General features: G+C 42.1%; 1 protein-coding gene across 1 annotated transcript in view; it reads right to left on the bottom strand.

Moving 5' to 3' along the window:
• Positions 1-6: 6 nt before the first annotated feature.
• The window catches only part of LOC101852454 (WD repeat-containing protein 19), a 47,086-nt gene continuing 32,324 nt past the window's right edge, over positions 7-14,768 (bottom strand). Inside the window, exons 21-35 of the mRNA XM_005092716.3 lie at positions 14,654-14,764; positions 13,686-13,924; positions 12,709-12,784; positions 12,098-12,180; positions 10,813-10,938; positions 10,181-10,279; positions 8,279-8,403; positions 7,134-7,243; positions 6,648-6,791; positions 6,222-6,318; positions 5,718-5,842; positions 4,245-4,326; positions 3,259-3,533; positions 1,254-1,330; positions 7-311 (exon numbers count right to left, since the gene is read on the bottom strand). Of these exons, the coding sequence (XP_005092773.1) occupies positions 185-311; positions 1,254-1,330; positions 3,259-3,533; positions 4,245-4,326; positions 5,718-5,842; positions 6,222-6,318; positions 6,648-6,791; positions 7,134-7,243; positions 8,279-8,403; positions 10,181-10,279; positions 10,813-10,938; positions 12,098-12,180; positions 12,709-12,784; positions 13,686-13,924; positions 14,654-14,764 (1,896 nt within the window). The 3' untranslated portion in view covers positions 7-184. The remainder of the gene's footprint in view (positions 312-1,253; positions 1,331-3,258; positions 3,534-4,244; positions 4,327-5,717; positions 5,843-6,221; positions 6,319-6,647; positions 6,792-7,133; positions 7,244-8,278; positions 8,404-10,180; positions 10,280-10,812; positions 10,939-12,097; positions 12,181-12,708; positions 12,785-13,685; positions 13,925-14,653; positions 14,765-14,768) is intronic.

Below are 14,768 nucleotides of genomic sequence, written 5' to 3' on the forward strand. Positions count from 1 at the left end.
GCATTCAGCTCGAAGCGGTCAGGGGCGACGTTTGGTACCTTTCTCAAGGCGCACACACAAATATATATCTATATTCAGATCTTTATATACAGATAAAAAAGCAAAAAAATGTTTGAATGCCTCTGCTCCATCTCCCCGCTTCTCATTCCCCCCCCCCACCCAAAATCTCTCTCCATCTCATCCCTCACTGCTCCTGTGAGGTGGCCTCTGTGTCTGGGTAGATGTACTTGTGAGGGTCTGCCACCTTCTGCAGGTTCTCTCGGATCACCCGCTCGCTGCACATTGGGCACGTCTCTTCTGTCTCCAAGTGTCTGAAAGAACAAAGGCAGAGTTTTAGTTTTAGTAAGAGTTTTTGTTTTTAGATTTAGCACAGGTTTTACGGCACTTGCAACTGCATAAGGTCATATGAGCGCCAGAAGATTAGAGGTGTTACAAGAGAGTAACAAACATAAAAGAGAAGAAGGGCAGATAATGATGATAGATGCTTGATAAGAAAGAAGAAGCAAACCACACCAGAGCACCCACCAACCACCCACAGTAAGAGTTTTAAGGAACTTGCAACACAATAAGGTCATATAAGTGCCAAAGATTAGAGGTGTTACAAGAGAGTTACAAACATAAAATATAAGGAGGAGAGATACAGACGATAGTCATTTGAACATCAGAGAATAAAGATACAGAAGATAAAATAATAATATTTTATTGTCCTGGAGGGGAGACATGCAGGTATACATAGAAATTAAATGATATATGATTACTTTCATTAAAATTCAATATGAAAAGAAAGATAAAACTGACAATAATGTAAATATCACATCGGATGTATCATTTGACCACAAGCAGAAATTTATCTCACAGAGACAAAAAAACCCCCCAACAAATTATTACACCACTGCTAAAGGAGAAAGAAGTAGTAGTAGTAATAATAATAATAATAATAATGGGATTTTGTATTTTAGCCCCATATCCCTAGAAAGCTCTGGGAGGGCACAATGCAGAATCATCACTCAACCCACAAACTGAAAGATAGTAAATTCACATTACTAGACCACATAGATGTTTCTCATTCACTATGAACTTTTTTTTTTGTCCAGAGCTTTAAATGGAACTAAGGGGTAGGTCTTATAAAAGGCTCTCTGTAGTGAAAGATTTATTAAGAAAAAAAAAGTGGAACACACACCCCCCAGTTTTTAATTTAGGCTATTAAATACTAAATGTAACAAACAAATAAAATAACCCACTATATCACTCACTTGATGTACTCGGAGAGATTGGCAGGAAACTCACAGCTTGGGCAGACGCAGAAGTCATCTCTCATCACGTGACGGCCCTGGAAAAATTGTAATTGTGAATGTTTCATGCCTCCATTAACCATTACAGCCCCAGTCGCAAACGTCTCTCCCATTCCCCCCCATCCCCCCCACAATCCCGTCCATCTCCCTCACAACCCTCCCGCCTCTATCGGCCCCAAGCTCATTAGTACATGTTTCCTTCACAGAGAGAGCCAGTGACCTCAAACCCAGCCCGTACTTGTAGCTAGTTTGTTTGTTTTACTTTAGTACAATGGAGTCCACTTATAACGAGTCCTGAAATAACGAGAAGTCTGTTGTAAAGACACTGTTCTAAAAACCCGTTTTTTCCCCTTCTTTATCTTTGTGAATAAAATACTGCTATAGTGCAATCAGACAAACATGCAAGTTGGTTATAGCGGAATAATGCAGCTGCTGTGAAAAGCGCATAGGCCAATTATGCATAATGTAAAACTTCGCCAATTGAGAAGCTTGTTGGTGATCTAGCAAAACCAAGGACCTTACTTTAACCTCCTTGAGCGAAACAAAGAATGGGAGAGCCCATGTATAAAAACAATGAAGGTTGGAGCGTTGGAGTGAATGATTGGGGAGAGTATGGTGTGTGCAGAGAAGCAGAACCCATCGCGTGATAGGCCAGCCTAGTCTAGATTATCTAGGCCTACCATGCCTCTCACTTCTCCGGTGGGAATGGAAAGGTCACAGTGCTGTGATGGCATGGAGTGAGTGTGTGACATGGGCAGGGTGTGGTGTGTACCCATGTGCGTAAGCAGACGGAACGCACCACAGGGTGTGGTGGGGTGGGGGGACAACACAGCGGGTGAGTTAGCCTAGCACCCTTTTTTTCTGATCACCAACGCTGAGCTGTCAACATCGCTAGTGTTAGAGAAAGAAACCTGATTCGATTTTTGATCAAGTCAGACCCAGAGGTCGCTTTGAACAAAATCATCAACAGGGAAAATAATAAAAAGACACAAACAGAACATCGAACTCATAGATTAGGCCTACATTATCATTTCCCTTGAATTTATCACCGGATCCCTTATAACGAGAATCCTACTATAATGGATATTCGCACCAGTCCCCTCCTTCTCGTTATAACAGGATTCCACTGTAACATTTTACTGCGCTCGTAACTGCATAAGGTCATTTGTGCGCCTAGGAGTGGATGTCAACAGAGAAGTCCTTACAGGGAATCAGACTTACTCTGCTCACCTCTCTAGCTTCACCAGCACAAAGTCTGCTTCGACTAGAGAGTGACAAACATACAAAAGAAGTAGTGGGAAATTGATGATAGTAAGGATGACGGGAAAAAAAAGCAGCAGTTCCCCCTATGTTGTTCCGGCACAGTATGAGTATGACATCGATAAATCAGCCCATTTACAATTCCTCTGTGCATAAAAATACGAGCCACACAAACACACAAACAAGCCATGTACACACAAACACATAAATGAGCCACACACACACACAAACACACACACACAAACAAGCCACACACACACACAAACACACACAAATGAACCACACACACACAAACAAGCTATATACACACACACATACACAAACAAGCTAAACACATACACACACACGTCTGTTGGGACATTTCAGTTAACCATGCTCAGCTCATTTCAAGGACCCCCAAGCATGCGTTGAGTTACTGCGTGCTGTCGGCATCGCTGACCATTTATGACGCCACAGCGCCAGAAAAGAGAGAGAGAGACACACACACACACACACACACAAACGAGCCACACACACACACACACACACAAACGAGCCACACACACACACACTCCCAAACGAGCCACACACACACACACTCACAAACGAGCCACACACACACACTCACAAACGAGCCACACACACACACACACACACAAACGAGTCACACACACACACACACACATACTCCCTCACACACACACACACGAGCCACACACACACTGACCGTGACCAGACAGTAAGGCAGGTTGTTCTTGCAGTCAGGACACAGAAGCTCCGTCTCGGGCAGCTGGAAACCACAGACGGGGCACGGGGTCAGAGGCTCCTCTTCCTCCGTCTTGTCCGGCTTCCTCACGATCATCTCGATCTTCCGCTTGTACTTGAGGTCGATGTCGTTGCGGTATTCCGGCCGCATCAGCATGGCTGCGTAACTGAAGGAGGAGTTCTTCAGCCCAGCCCGGTGGCACTCGATGACGGTGGAGGTCAGGATAGGGACGATATCTGGGTACCAAGTGCCAGTAATAATAATGATAATGATACTAATGATAATAATAATAATATTAATATTAATAATGATACTACTACTACTAATAATAATGATACTACTACTACTTCTACGATGACGACTACTACTTATAATAATAGTAATAATAATATAATAATAATGAAACTAATAATAATAATTATAATAACAATAATAATAACGGGATAAGATAGTAAAATGACTTGCACAAGAGGATGAGATTAAAAAAAAAACCCAACCAGTTTCCTTTTGCAGATGCTAGATAAAAAAAAATGTTACGGAAGATAAGAGAAAAATAAGTTATTTATGCAGATAAGATAAAATTTGCTTAAGCAGATAAAATTTTAAAAAATAATAACTTGCTTCGGCGGAAAATACAACCAAGAAAAAGTTGCTGAAACAGAGAAAACACACAGTCAGACACGAGCCACACACACACACACACACAGCCACACATACACTACACAAATCTCTGACGGACTGACTGACAAACCAGGAATGTACAGGAAGCTCTTTTGCTTCAGTAAGAGTTTTACAGCACTGGCAACACAATATATAAGTGCCTGAGAATAGATGTGTCACGAGAGAGCAACACACACAAAAAAGGAGGAGGAGAGATAAGGACGATAGATGTTTTATAGGAAAGAAGGAGCAAACCACACCAGAGCACCCGCCAACCACCCACTCACGGGAAGGGAACTTGCTGATGTTGTTGGCCACTCTGATCAGCATGCGCGCCCCCTTCAGGTGGTCACCCCTCTTCACGTGGATCTACAAAAGAACATTCCAGAAATACGTGAATGGAGGGAAATAAAGAACATAATCTGGACCAGAAAAGAAGAAAGAAGGGTTGGGAGGGATCTATACTTTATTATTACAGAAATAATCCACAACGTGACACGACAAGGTCTAAAATGGAATAATAATAATAATAATGATAATAACAGCATTAGTATAGCACATATCTCCGCTCGACAGCAAGCCCTAGGCGCTTTACACTGTATAATCAACCTAACAGACCATTGAAAACTCAGAAACATTCTCAGTTTACCGGGAAGCATAAAGTGCAAGCAGCTGATTAAGCACTCAAACAGTAACAAACTGAAGCTATCTTTCACTGTCTATAGCTGGGTACCCATTCCCACCCGAGTGACGTCAGGAAAATTCATGTAAAGAGCCCCTGATGGGATTTGAACACACGATCCTATGGTTGCAAGTCTGAGAACCCAACCATTAGACCATCGATGTCTGAGGAGGAGAAAGAGAGGAAGCCTGATGTACCCCTGGGAACGAGATTTCGAGGCAGATCTCAGACAAACGGGACACAGCCAGCGACTGGAGGTGGAGACCCCTTCTTGGTGGCCTGTACCCTATACCAGGGTGAAAGAGGCAGATGACACCTACAACAGAAAGCACTCACCTAGCCTTTGATCAACAATTACACGTACCCTTGACATCTTTTTTTTATAATGTTAAGTCATGGTAAACAATTTCATGGAATTCGTGACACAAATAGGTCATATGATGTCCGAAGAACAGAGGTGTTACTAAAAAGTAAGATGCAAAGAAAAGGAAGAGAGATGAGGAGGCCAGATGTTTGATAGGAGAGAAGGAGCAAACCCCACCAGAGCACCCGCCAACCACCCACTCCTCAACATCAAATGATATGGGCGGGGGAGGGAAACGTCAAGTAACATGCGTAGATGCAGCTGAAACCTTGCTCCTCATCTCTCCTCCTTTTCTTTACAAGGTACTTTCAAGTAACACCTCTAATCTTTGACCCTTATATGACCTGGCTCTGTGGATCATCACCTGTTCCACTGCACAGCCCTAAATGACATCAGAGCAACACATCTCCCTCCGAGACCTATCATTGCCAACACATCGCGACCTCAGTGCTTTCTTGTCCTATCTTCATTTTCCTTAACACTGAAAATGTGACTTCTTCTTGAGTTCACTCTTTGTTGTGAACTGTTTTCACTGTTATTATAAATGGAGATAGGACAAGAAAGAACTGAGGTCGTGACACTCTAAGGAACATTATAGCAACTGCAACAAACCTGCACTTATCACTGCACGGCATAGGACAGAAGGGCGAGAGCCCAACTGTTGCTGGATCATTAACAAGAACAACAACAAGAAGACAATCTGGCTCTGCTCACCTTAACCAAAATGTAGCTGTGCAGAATCATCAGATTTGTGGCCATCTCAGCCGGGATCTTGATCTTGTTCTGCTTGAGCTCCTGGTACATGCTGAACAGAACGTCGTGGGCGTTGCGGTAATTTCCTGAGAAGCAAGCAAATCACAACAATCATCTATCAACAACTGTGGATTTGAGTTTTGTCGGGACACCCCGATTGAATAAAGTTAGAACATTTCAAACAGTTTGTGAATACATAAAGTTATATTTTTCTGAAACTACAATCTTTTGTCTTTCTTAGTTTTATTTTTTCCAGGAATTTGGGAATTTGTTTAGCATTTTTTAAATGTGTTTTTTAAACGCTTGTATTCATGGGAGGTGGGTTTCTTCCCCTTGCTCAGGATTTGGGGGTAGACGTCCTGTCCAGACACCTTAGGGAGTAATGTGTTAAAAGAACAAAAATACCAGTACCTGCATTCGGCATAAAACAGTGTCAAGTTAAAAAAAACCAAACCAGTAGCCTACCTGCATTCTGCTCCTCTCGGGCGATGATGATGGCGGTCCGGGCAGCCTCTCCGAACTTCTTGAGCGCCATGTACAGCCGGAACAAGTACTTGGCGTCCTGTGGGAGACAATGGGAGCCTTGAACAACTTGTGCCTTACAGAACTCTTTGTGCCTTACAGAACTCTTTGTGCCTTACAGAACTCTTTGTGCCTTACAGAACTCTCAGTTGCACGTAATAATAATAATAGATAGCATTTGTATAGCGCATATCCCCGCTCAACAGCAGGCTCTATGCGCTTTACACTTGCAACACAATAAGGTCATAAAAGTGCCGAAGATTAGAGGTGTTACAAGAGAGAAACAAAAAAAAGAAGGAGGAGAGATCAGGACCATAGATGTCGATAGGAAAAAAGAGCAAACCACACGCCAACCACCCACGGTCGTACCTTCGGCGAGCCGTCGACGTCGCCCATGAGGAAGTCCACCAGCTGCTTGGTCAGCACATCGTCGTTGGCACGGCCCACCGTCTCGATGGCCAGCTCTATGGCCTGGCCGTCCTCGGCGTTACACTTGAGGAAGTGTTTCATAGCCTGGAGCGATGTACAAGGAAAGAGGGGTAAAGTAAGATATAACACACACATACACACACACACACATTTGAGGAAATGCTTCATTGGATGGCGCGACATACAAGAAAAGGCGAGGCAAGGTAAGATACAACTCACACTCAACACACACACAGAGACTTGAGGAAGTGTTTCATCGCCTGGTGCCACATGTAAGGAAAGATATAAAATATGCACACACACACACACCAAATATTATACAAAAACCGTGTAATATTACACAACATCCCCCCCCCCCCTAAAATTACACAAAAACAGCACAACTATAATAAAAGCGTAACCCTCACAACCTGAACCGCGACTTACTTTAGAGTACTGGCCACTCAGCAGGAAAAACTTTCCAGCCAGGAAGTGATTCTTTTCATTCTCGAAGTAGACGGCGATGCTCTGATAGTCCTCCGGCGTCGCATCGGAACCTGGAACAGACGAACACAAACAAATCACACACTGATGTTTGGGGGGCTGGGAGGGGGGTATCAGCGCCTTGCACACATCGACACAACCAAATCACACACAGGGGTTACATCGAAGCCTGGAATAGACCAACACAAAACAAATCACACACGAGGGGTGGGGGGCGGGGGGACCCAGAGCCTGACACACACCCTATAAGGAGGTGGGGGGGGGGGGGAAAGGGGGAATCAGCACCTGACACAGACCAACACAAACAAATCACAAACCGGTGTTTGTCTCTTCAGAAAAATTTTGGCTTTCTGAATTTGCACCAAAAAAGTTTGCCAGCAAAAAGATGTCAGCACATACAGCATTCCCAACAAGCGATTTGGCTGGGAAAGTGAGCGAGTAGGAGAGAGGAAAGAGGGTGCGAGAGAATGAGGTAATGAGAGGGAGAGAGAGAGAGAGAGAGAGAGAGAGAGAGAGAGAGAGAGAGAGAGAGAAAGAGAGAGAGAGAGAGAGAGAGAGAACATTAGAGTGATGAAGTATGAGAGCATGAGAGAAAGAGAGAGAATATGAGCGGATGAGAGAGAATGAGCACGGATGAGACAGAATGTGAGATAGTGAAGAGAGTATGAGAGAGAGAGAGAGAGAGAGAGAGAGAGAGAGAGAGAGAGAGAGAGAGAGAGAGAGAGCCCTTCAAGCCATCAGCCCTCATCAATGATGAGAGCGTATAATACCTCCATCTGCTGATGTTGAGAATGTGAGTGTGAGAGAATGAGAGAGAAGAGAGCGAGAGAGAGAGAATCAGAGAAAAGAGCGAAAGAGAGAAAGAAGAGAAAGAGCAGCACAAGCTATCATCCCTCACCAATGATGTCTGTGTAAATCTCCATCAGTTGATGTTGCTAAGAACAAGAGATTGTGAGAGAAGAGTGTGAGAGTGTGAGGAAGAGAAAGATTCACCAATGATGTCTGCGTATATCTACATCAGCTAATGTTGCTGTGAACGAGAGAGTGTGAGGGAGAGAGTGAGAGCACATTAATCTATCAGCCCTCACCAATGATGTCTGCATATATCTCCATCTGCCGATGTTGCTGAGCCAGCTGGAAGGCCTCGTCGTTGCAGTGAGACATGACCAGGAACTGGATGGCAGAGCCGTAGTCGTTGAGCTTCTGGAAAAATCTGGAACACACGCAAAAACAGACACTGCAACCAGGCAACAGCACCATCTAGTCTCGGGAAAAAGACAAACATTGCTTTGCAAAAGGACGCGACCTCAGTGCTTTCTTCTCGAATCTCCGTTTAAAAAAAAAAGTGAAAATGCGACATCTTCTTAAGCTCACTCTTTGTTATGAACTGTTTACACTGTTATTGGATTGATATTGCAAAATGAATTTTAAATCTCCAAGTGCTGATGGCCATAAGTTTTGTTCTGTGGGGTCAGAGCCGATTTAATAGACCGTTTTTTTGAGTTGTTAGTTCAGTTCGCTTATCCCGGTTATTTCTTTTATATCGCCACACATTTCAACTCCTTCACTAATAAGCTGTGTTTCCTATTTACATTCTTTTTTCTGAAAATGTATAGGTATAGGAGCTTTGCTTGCCCGTTCCCAAGCTTTTTTCAACATAATGTCCACTGCTCAGTGAAAGAGTCTGTTGTAAGTCACTCTTTACAATGGTGTCCGACAGACCAACACTAAACAGACGATATAATTTCCTCTCCCCCCCCTCCCCCACCTTGCCCATTTCTATGATATTGACGCCATCTGATTAGTAGAAAAACATGTATGACAGTGTCAAATATTGTATTACGTACATAATTGCTATAACGTGTAACTGTTAAATATAGATGTTCAAGATGATTATAGATGTGTGTGAAGGATCTGAGAGAAATAATGATTTTAGAAATGACGGTGGTGGTGGTGATAAGTGATGATGTGGGTGGGATGGTGTTTATGTAAATTATTATTAAGTAGACATGCTTCTGTTAGTTGAGCTTTTTTTTTTTACGTTAGCCTTAGTCCTATCTTCCTCTGCTCCGATGAGTCACGACGGATGTTGGCACCCGCTATCCCTTCCCTACTGGAACCATCTTTAATGTCACTGTGAAGTTCCGAAATGGTGGGCAAGGTCTCTGCTAAGGTGACCTTGTAAGTATTAGCCTATTCTAGCGGGCCAAGACAAGTGAAGAGAGGACCTTAATAGGTAGACAGGATGTATAATTTCTTCTAATATGGGGTGCCCACTGAGGGATCGATAAACCGATCTCCTAATTTGTGGCCTGAAAACATACGTGTTTGTTTTTGAGGCAGCGAGTCAGGTGATTGGTTTGTGCCACGATGTTTGCTTTGCGGCCTTAATCTGGCTAGCCTCGCTCACCAAACCGAAATGATCGTGCCAATGGGCACCCTGTATAATACCGCAGGCTGTCTGATAGCGGACATTTGTGGGGATAAGGAAGTACAGTGGAGTCCGTTTTAAGTGAACTCTTTAGGACCAGAAGAAAGTGTTCACTTTATCCCAGGTTTGGTTTAACCATTTTGGTGGGGTGGAGGCTTAGAAACAGTAGCTACTCACAGTGGTGGGTCTAGGGTGGGGGTGGGGTGGGGGGACAACACAGCGGGCGAGTCTAGACGAGAGCTCTTTCTTTCTGACTGAGATTGCCGTCGCCAACGCCGAGCTGGGATTGTCTGCCGATGCCAGAGGCAAAGAATTTTATTTTCTCAGCATGGGGACATTGACACGGTCGGTCCGTTCTTCGCTTTCACTCATTTTGGGCATTCACTTTATCCGATTTCCCCATGCAACCGGTTAATTCTATCAACTATTTCTTTTAATTTAAACAAATAGCGTTCAATTGGGACCACAGAATATCGTTCACTTTAAGTGATTGTTCAAATAAAGTATGTTCACTTTAGGCAGACTACACCATATTGTGAGAAAAGCTGGGTAACCGTACTTGGCGACCATCTTGGCTCCCTCGACCGATTGCGTCTCTCTCACAATCTTCACGGCCTCCTCGGGGTTCTGTAGATGGTCCAGGTTGATTCTGGGGACCACAAAATAAAACAAAAAATAGAAAATAAGATCATGACTTCGTGTTTGTTTGTATGAGAAAAGAGAAGCTTTTTAGTAAGGTTTTACTCGGAACTGCAAAAAGCTATATGAGCGCCAAAGGGTAAATGGCAACTGAGAAGTCCAAATGAGGAATCAGGCTCACTCTGCTCACCTCTCTAGCCTCAACAGCACTTAGTTTGCTTCAACTATAAAGGCACCCCGGAAATAGCAGTTCACAAGAGAGTGGCAAACATACAAAAAAAGTAGAGGAAAAATGACTATAGTAAAGATGAGGAAAGAAAAAGCAGCAGTTCCCCGTATGTTGTTCCGGCACAGTACGAGCATGACATTGATAAATCAGCCTATCTACAAATCTACTGTGCACAAGAACATGTTAATATCCCCCTTTTCGGAAAGACCTAAAGCAAGAATACAGAAGTTACACTTCAAACAGCGTATCTCAAGCTTTGTCGAATGACCAACATTCGCATCCTCGACAAGTTAAAAATCCCACAGACCTGATAACATTGTCAACATTCTTTGGCTATCTTGTAGGCATCAGCCGCGTCCTTGTACCGGCCGTCTGCCTCCTTGGCCTTGGCGTACTGGGCGTGGATCTTGGGAGACGTAATCTTGGTCAGTAGCTCCCCCACCTTGCCCCTAGTGCGACATACGATGAGAGGAGAGATGAGACGAGGAAAAATAAGAGGAGGTAAAGTAAAGTCAGGTAAGATAACATAAGATAAGATTAGGTAAAGTAAGGAAAGATATTTTAAGATAAGATATTGTTAAGAAAGATTAGGTAATGTAAGGTAAAATAAGATAAAGTAAGGTAAGATAAGATAAAGCAGTGTAACATACGATAAGGGATAAGATAAGATAAAGCAATGTAATATACGATTAGGTATAAGATAAAATAAGGTAAGATAAAAAAGCAATAAAATAAAAAAGCAATTTAACATATGACCAGGGATAAGATAAGATAATATAAGGTAAGGTAATGTAAGGAAAGAAAAGATAAAGTAAAGTAAGGTAAGACAAGACAAGGTAAGATAGAAAAGCATAAAACTGGGACACAGATCAAAGAGAAATAGCAAAAATGTCAGAGAGTGGGTGGTTGAGGGATGCTTTGGTGGGGTTTGCTCCTTCTTTCAGGTTCTTTTAATCATTTCTTGTCCTTATCTCTCCTCCTTCTTTTCTTTATACATTACTCTCTAGTAATATTCACCAAAAAAAATCAGTAAAAATAATAAGTAACAATAGCTAATTACCAGTTTTTCCTAGAAATATACACACAAAAAGAGAATCAGTAAGAATAATCAGTACCAAAAACTGACCTGAAATCTAACAAATATTTTTAGTTCTGAAATCGATGTACTTTTAGAAAGCAAAACGTGCCGAAATGAGTTTTTACTTTTTCTTTTGCTAAATTCAACAATGAAATAATTGCCGAGAAACTCGTACTTCTACACTTTTACTACTATAACAACATTATTTGTGGTGCAATATCAGGAATAAAGATATCTGCAGCTGTTTTTTCTTTGTGAGCCTTCTTGGTTTTCATGTTCGAGCATAACTCGTGGCGTCATTTCGCAAGGCAACTTCGATCCCCTGTGACTTCGTTTCTATCGGCCATATGGACAAAAAAAGAATCATTAAAAATAAAAAGCCACAATGACTGACCAGGTTTTGTCATAAATATATAAAAGCAAAAAAAGAATCTGCAAAAAATAAAAAGCAACAATAACTGACCAGTTTTTGCCACAAATATATACGCAAAAATACAATCAATAAAAGATAATGAGCAACAACAACTGACCAGTTTTTGCCTCTGATGTAGACAGATGCGGCTTTGTCGTAGTACTGGCCCTGCTCATACAACTGGGCCGCCTCGGTCCATTGCTGCAGCACGGGGGGGGGGGGGAGATGGTGGTGGAGGGAATGGGTGCTTAGTTACAGAGTACTGATAATTGATAATACTAATACTGCTACCACTACAATTACAACTAATATCAGTAGTACAACTACTACTTCTACCACTACGTCTATTACTACTACTGCCTACTGCTACTACTACTACTGTTACAACAACTACTACTATCACCATCACTACTATTATAACTACTACAAACACTACTACTACTACTACTTCTTCTACTACTACTTACTACTGTTACTGCTACTACTATTATAAACACCACCACTACTACACTACTACTACTACCACCTACTGCTACCTCTACAACCACCTACTGATGCTACTACTACCACTACCACCACTATAACTAATAATTATAACGATCAAATCAATTTATGAGCTTTCACTTATGTAACGCGCCCAGAACTGTGTCCACATGTGAGTCAGTGCTATAAAAATGACTTCAATAAGGAGGCCGGCAAAAGTCCCAGTTATTCTTATTATCATCTTACCTTCATACTCTCCAGAATCTGAGCACATTCCTTTTTCAGAATCTTACTGGGCATTTTCAGAGCCATAGACACACCTCTGTATGAAAAAAAAACAAAGGTTGCGACAAAACAACTTAGAAATCGTAGTAATGCTGCCACACTGAAACAAATTCAACATTCCAGAACCATGTATATATTCATAGTGGCTCTTGAGTGAACAATAGTAACAGAAGTAAAATGATTGGGAAAAAAGAAACAAAAATGACAGAGATGAAGTGGAGATGATATGTCTGTTAGTGGTGTCTTTCACACACCAGCCCTTACAGTGAGCTCTGGGAATACCTTCACAGACATGCAAAGAAACAAATGGGGAAAAAATGATACACCCCCTGTTAATACATTGTACTGAATATTGAATCTCCAAAGAAAATTTCATTTTTAAAACTGCAGATACATGCATAAAAAAAATAAATTTAGTAGCACCAAGGGGTGGATGTCAACATAGAAGTCCTTACAGGGAATCAGGCTTATTCTGCTCACTTCTCTAGCTTCATCAGCACAAATTTTGCTTCGACTATCCAGGCACTTCGGAAATAGCGGGTCACAAGAGTGTGACAAACATAAAAGAGAAGTAGAGGATAAGATAGTAAGGATTAGGAAATGACTGATTTGAACAGAAGCTATAAGTGGTTATTGTTACGTACAGATCAGCCATGACAATAGAAACAATTTATCTTATCTCAAGTTTATACAGTGTAGTAAACTAACTCAAATGTGATAAAGAATTCTTTTTTTTTATTAAAGCATAGCGATAGTCTTAGTTCCAGTATTAATTGTATTTTCCTTGAAAAGATTTTAATATACCAAACTTAAAACAAAAACTACCAAACAACATGGTATTATTTCCAAAAGTCAAATATATAATTAGCAAAGAAAAAAAAACAAACCCACAATAATATTCATATCCAAAGAGGGGCTTCTCTTCCTCCTCCACTCACCTCCTCAAATCTCCGACCCGCAGAGACATCCTCGCAATCCCTGCCGCACACACCTCGTCGTGCTCTCGCTCTGCCTCGTTCTGCGTGACCCCCTTCTCATAGTGCGAGAGTGCGTTCATGTAGTCGCCCGTGAACTCCAGCTGTTGCGCATACTCACGGGAGATGTACGGGATCTGCTCCGGTGCCAGCGCTTTGGCCAGCTGTAGCGCGCTGTCCCAGTGGAGGAGGTCGCGACGCATCTACGGATGGATGGACGGAATGAACAGGAGTGTCACTTAAAGGCATATACTTTCTCTCTCTCTCTTTATGCATCTATCAATGGATAAAATAAGCAAGACTGTCTCTAGAATATATATATATATATATCTGTCTCCGCATATACTAATGGACAGAATGAAAAAGACAATACCTAAAATATATACATATTCTCTCTCTCTCTCTCTCTCTGCACATCTAGACAGACAGACAGACTGACAGACAGAAACTTCAAGGAAAATTAGCAAGACTGTCAATATAATTTCTCTCTCTCTCTCTGTCCATCCAGAGATGGAAAGATAGTTCAAAGTGAAAGAGAAAGACTGTCGATCTACTCTCTTTCTACACATTTACAGTCAGATAGTTCAGACTGAATGAGCAAGACACTCACATTCCTCTCTCTACATTAGGAAAGACAGTTCAGAAAGAATATGCAAGACTGCCACTAAATTACAATAAAATTTCCCATAGGTCAATGAAGTATTATCATATCTAGTCTTATCTTGTCTGGTCCCATCTGGTCTGATCTTATGTTATCTTGTCTGATCTGATCTGGTATGATCTTATATCAAATTTGACCTGATCTTATCTGGTATGATCTTATCTGCTCTTTTCTGATCTGGTATGATCTTATATCAAATCTGATCTGATCTTATCTGGTATGACCTCATCTTATCTTTTCTGATCTGATCCCCCCCACCCCCTCCCCTCACCTCGAGAGCAGCCAGTGGACACTGTGAGGCCAGGAAGAGATCCTGAGCCAGGTTGAACTCCCCGAGGAACATAGCGATGTAGCCACACAGCTGGTTCTTGTCCTCCGTCGTCTGG

The sequence above is a fragment of the Aplysia californica genome, unplaced genomic scaffold (genome assembly GCF_000002075.1).
Source record: "Aplysia californica isolate F4 #8 unplaced genomic scaffold, AplCal3.0 scaffold00051, whole genome shotgun sequence".
Lineage (NCBI taxonomy): Eukaryota > Metazoa > Mollusca > Gastropoda > Aplysiida > Aplysiidae > Aplysia > Aplysia californica.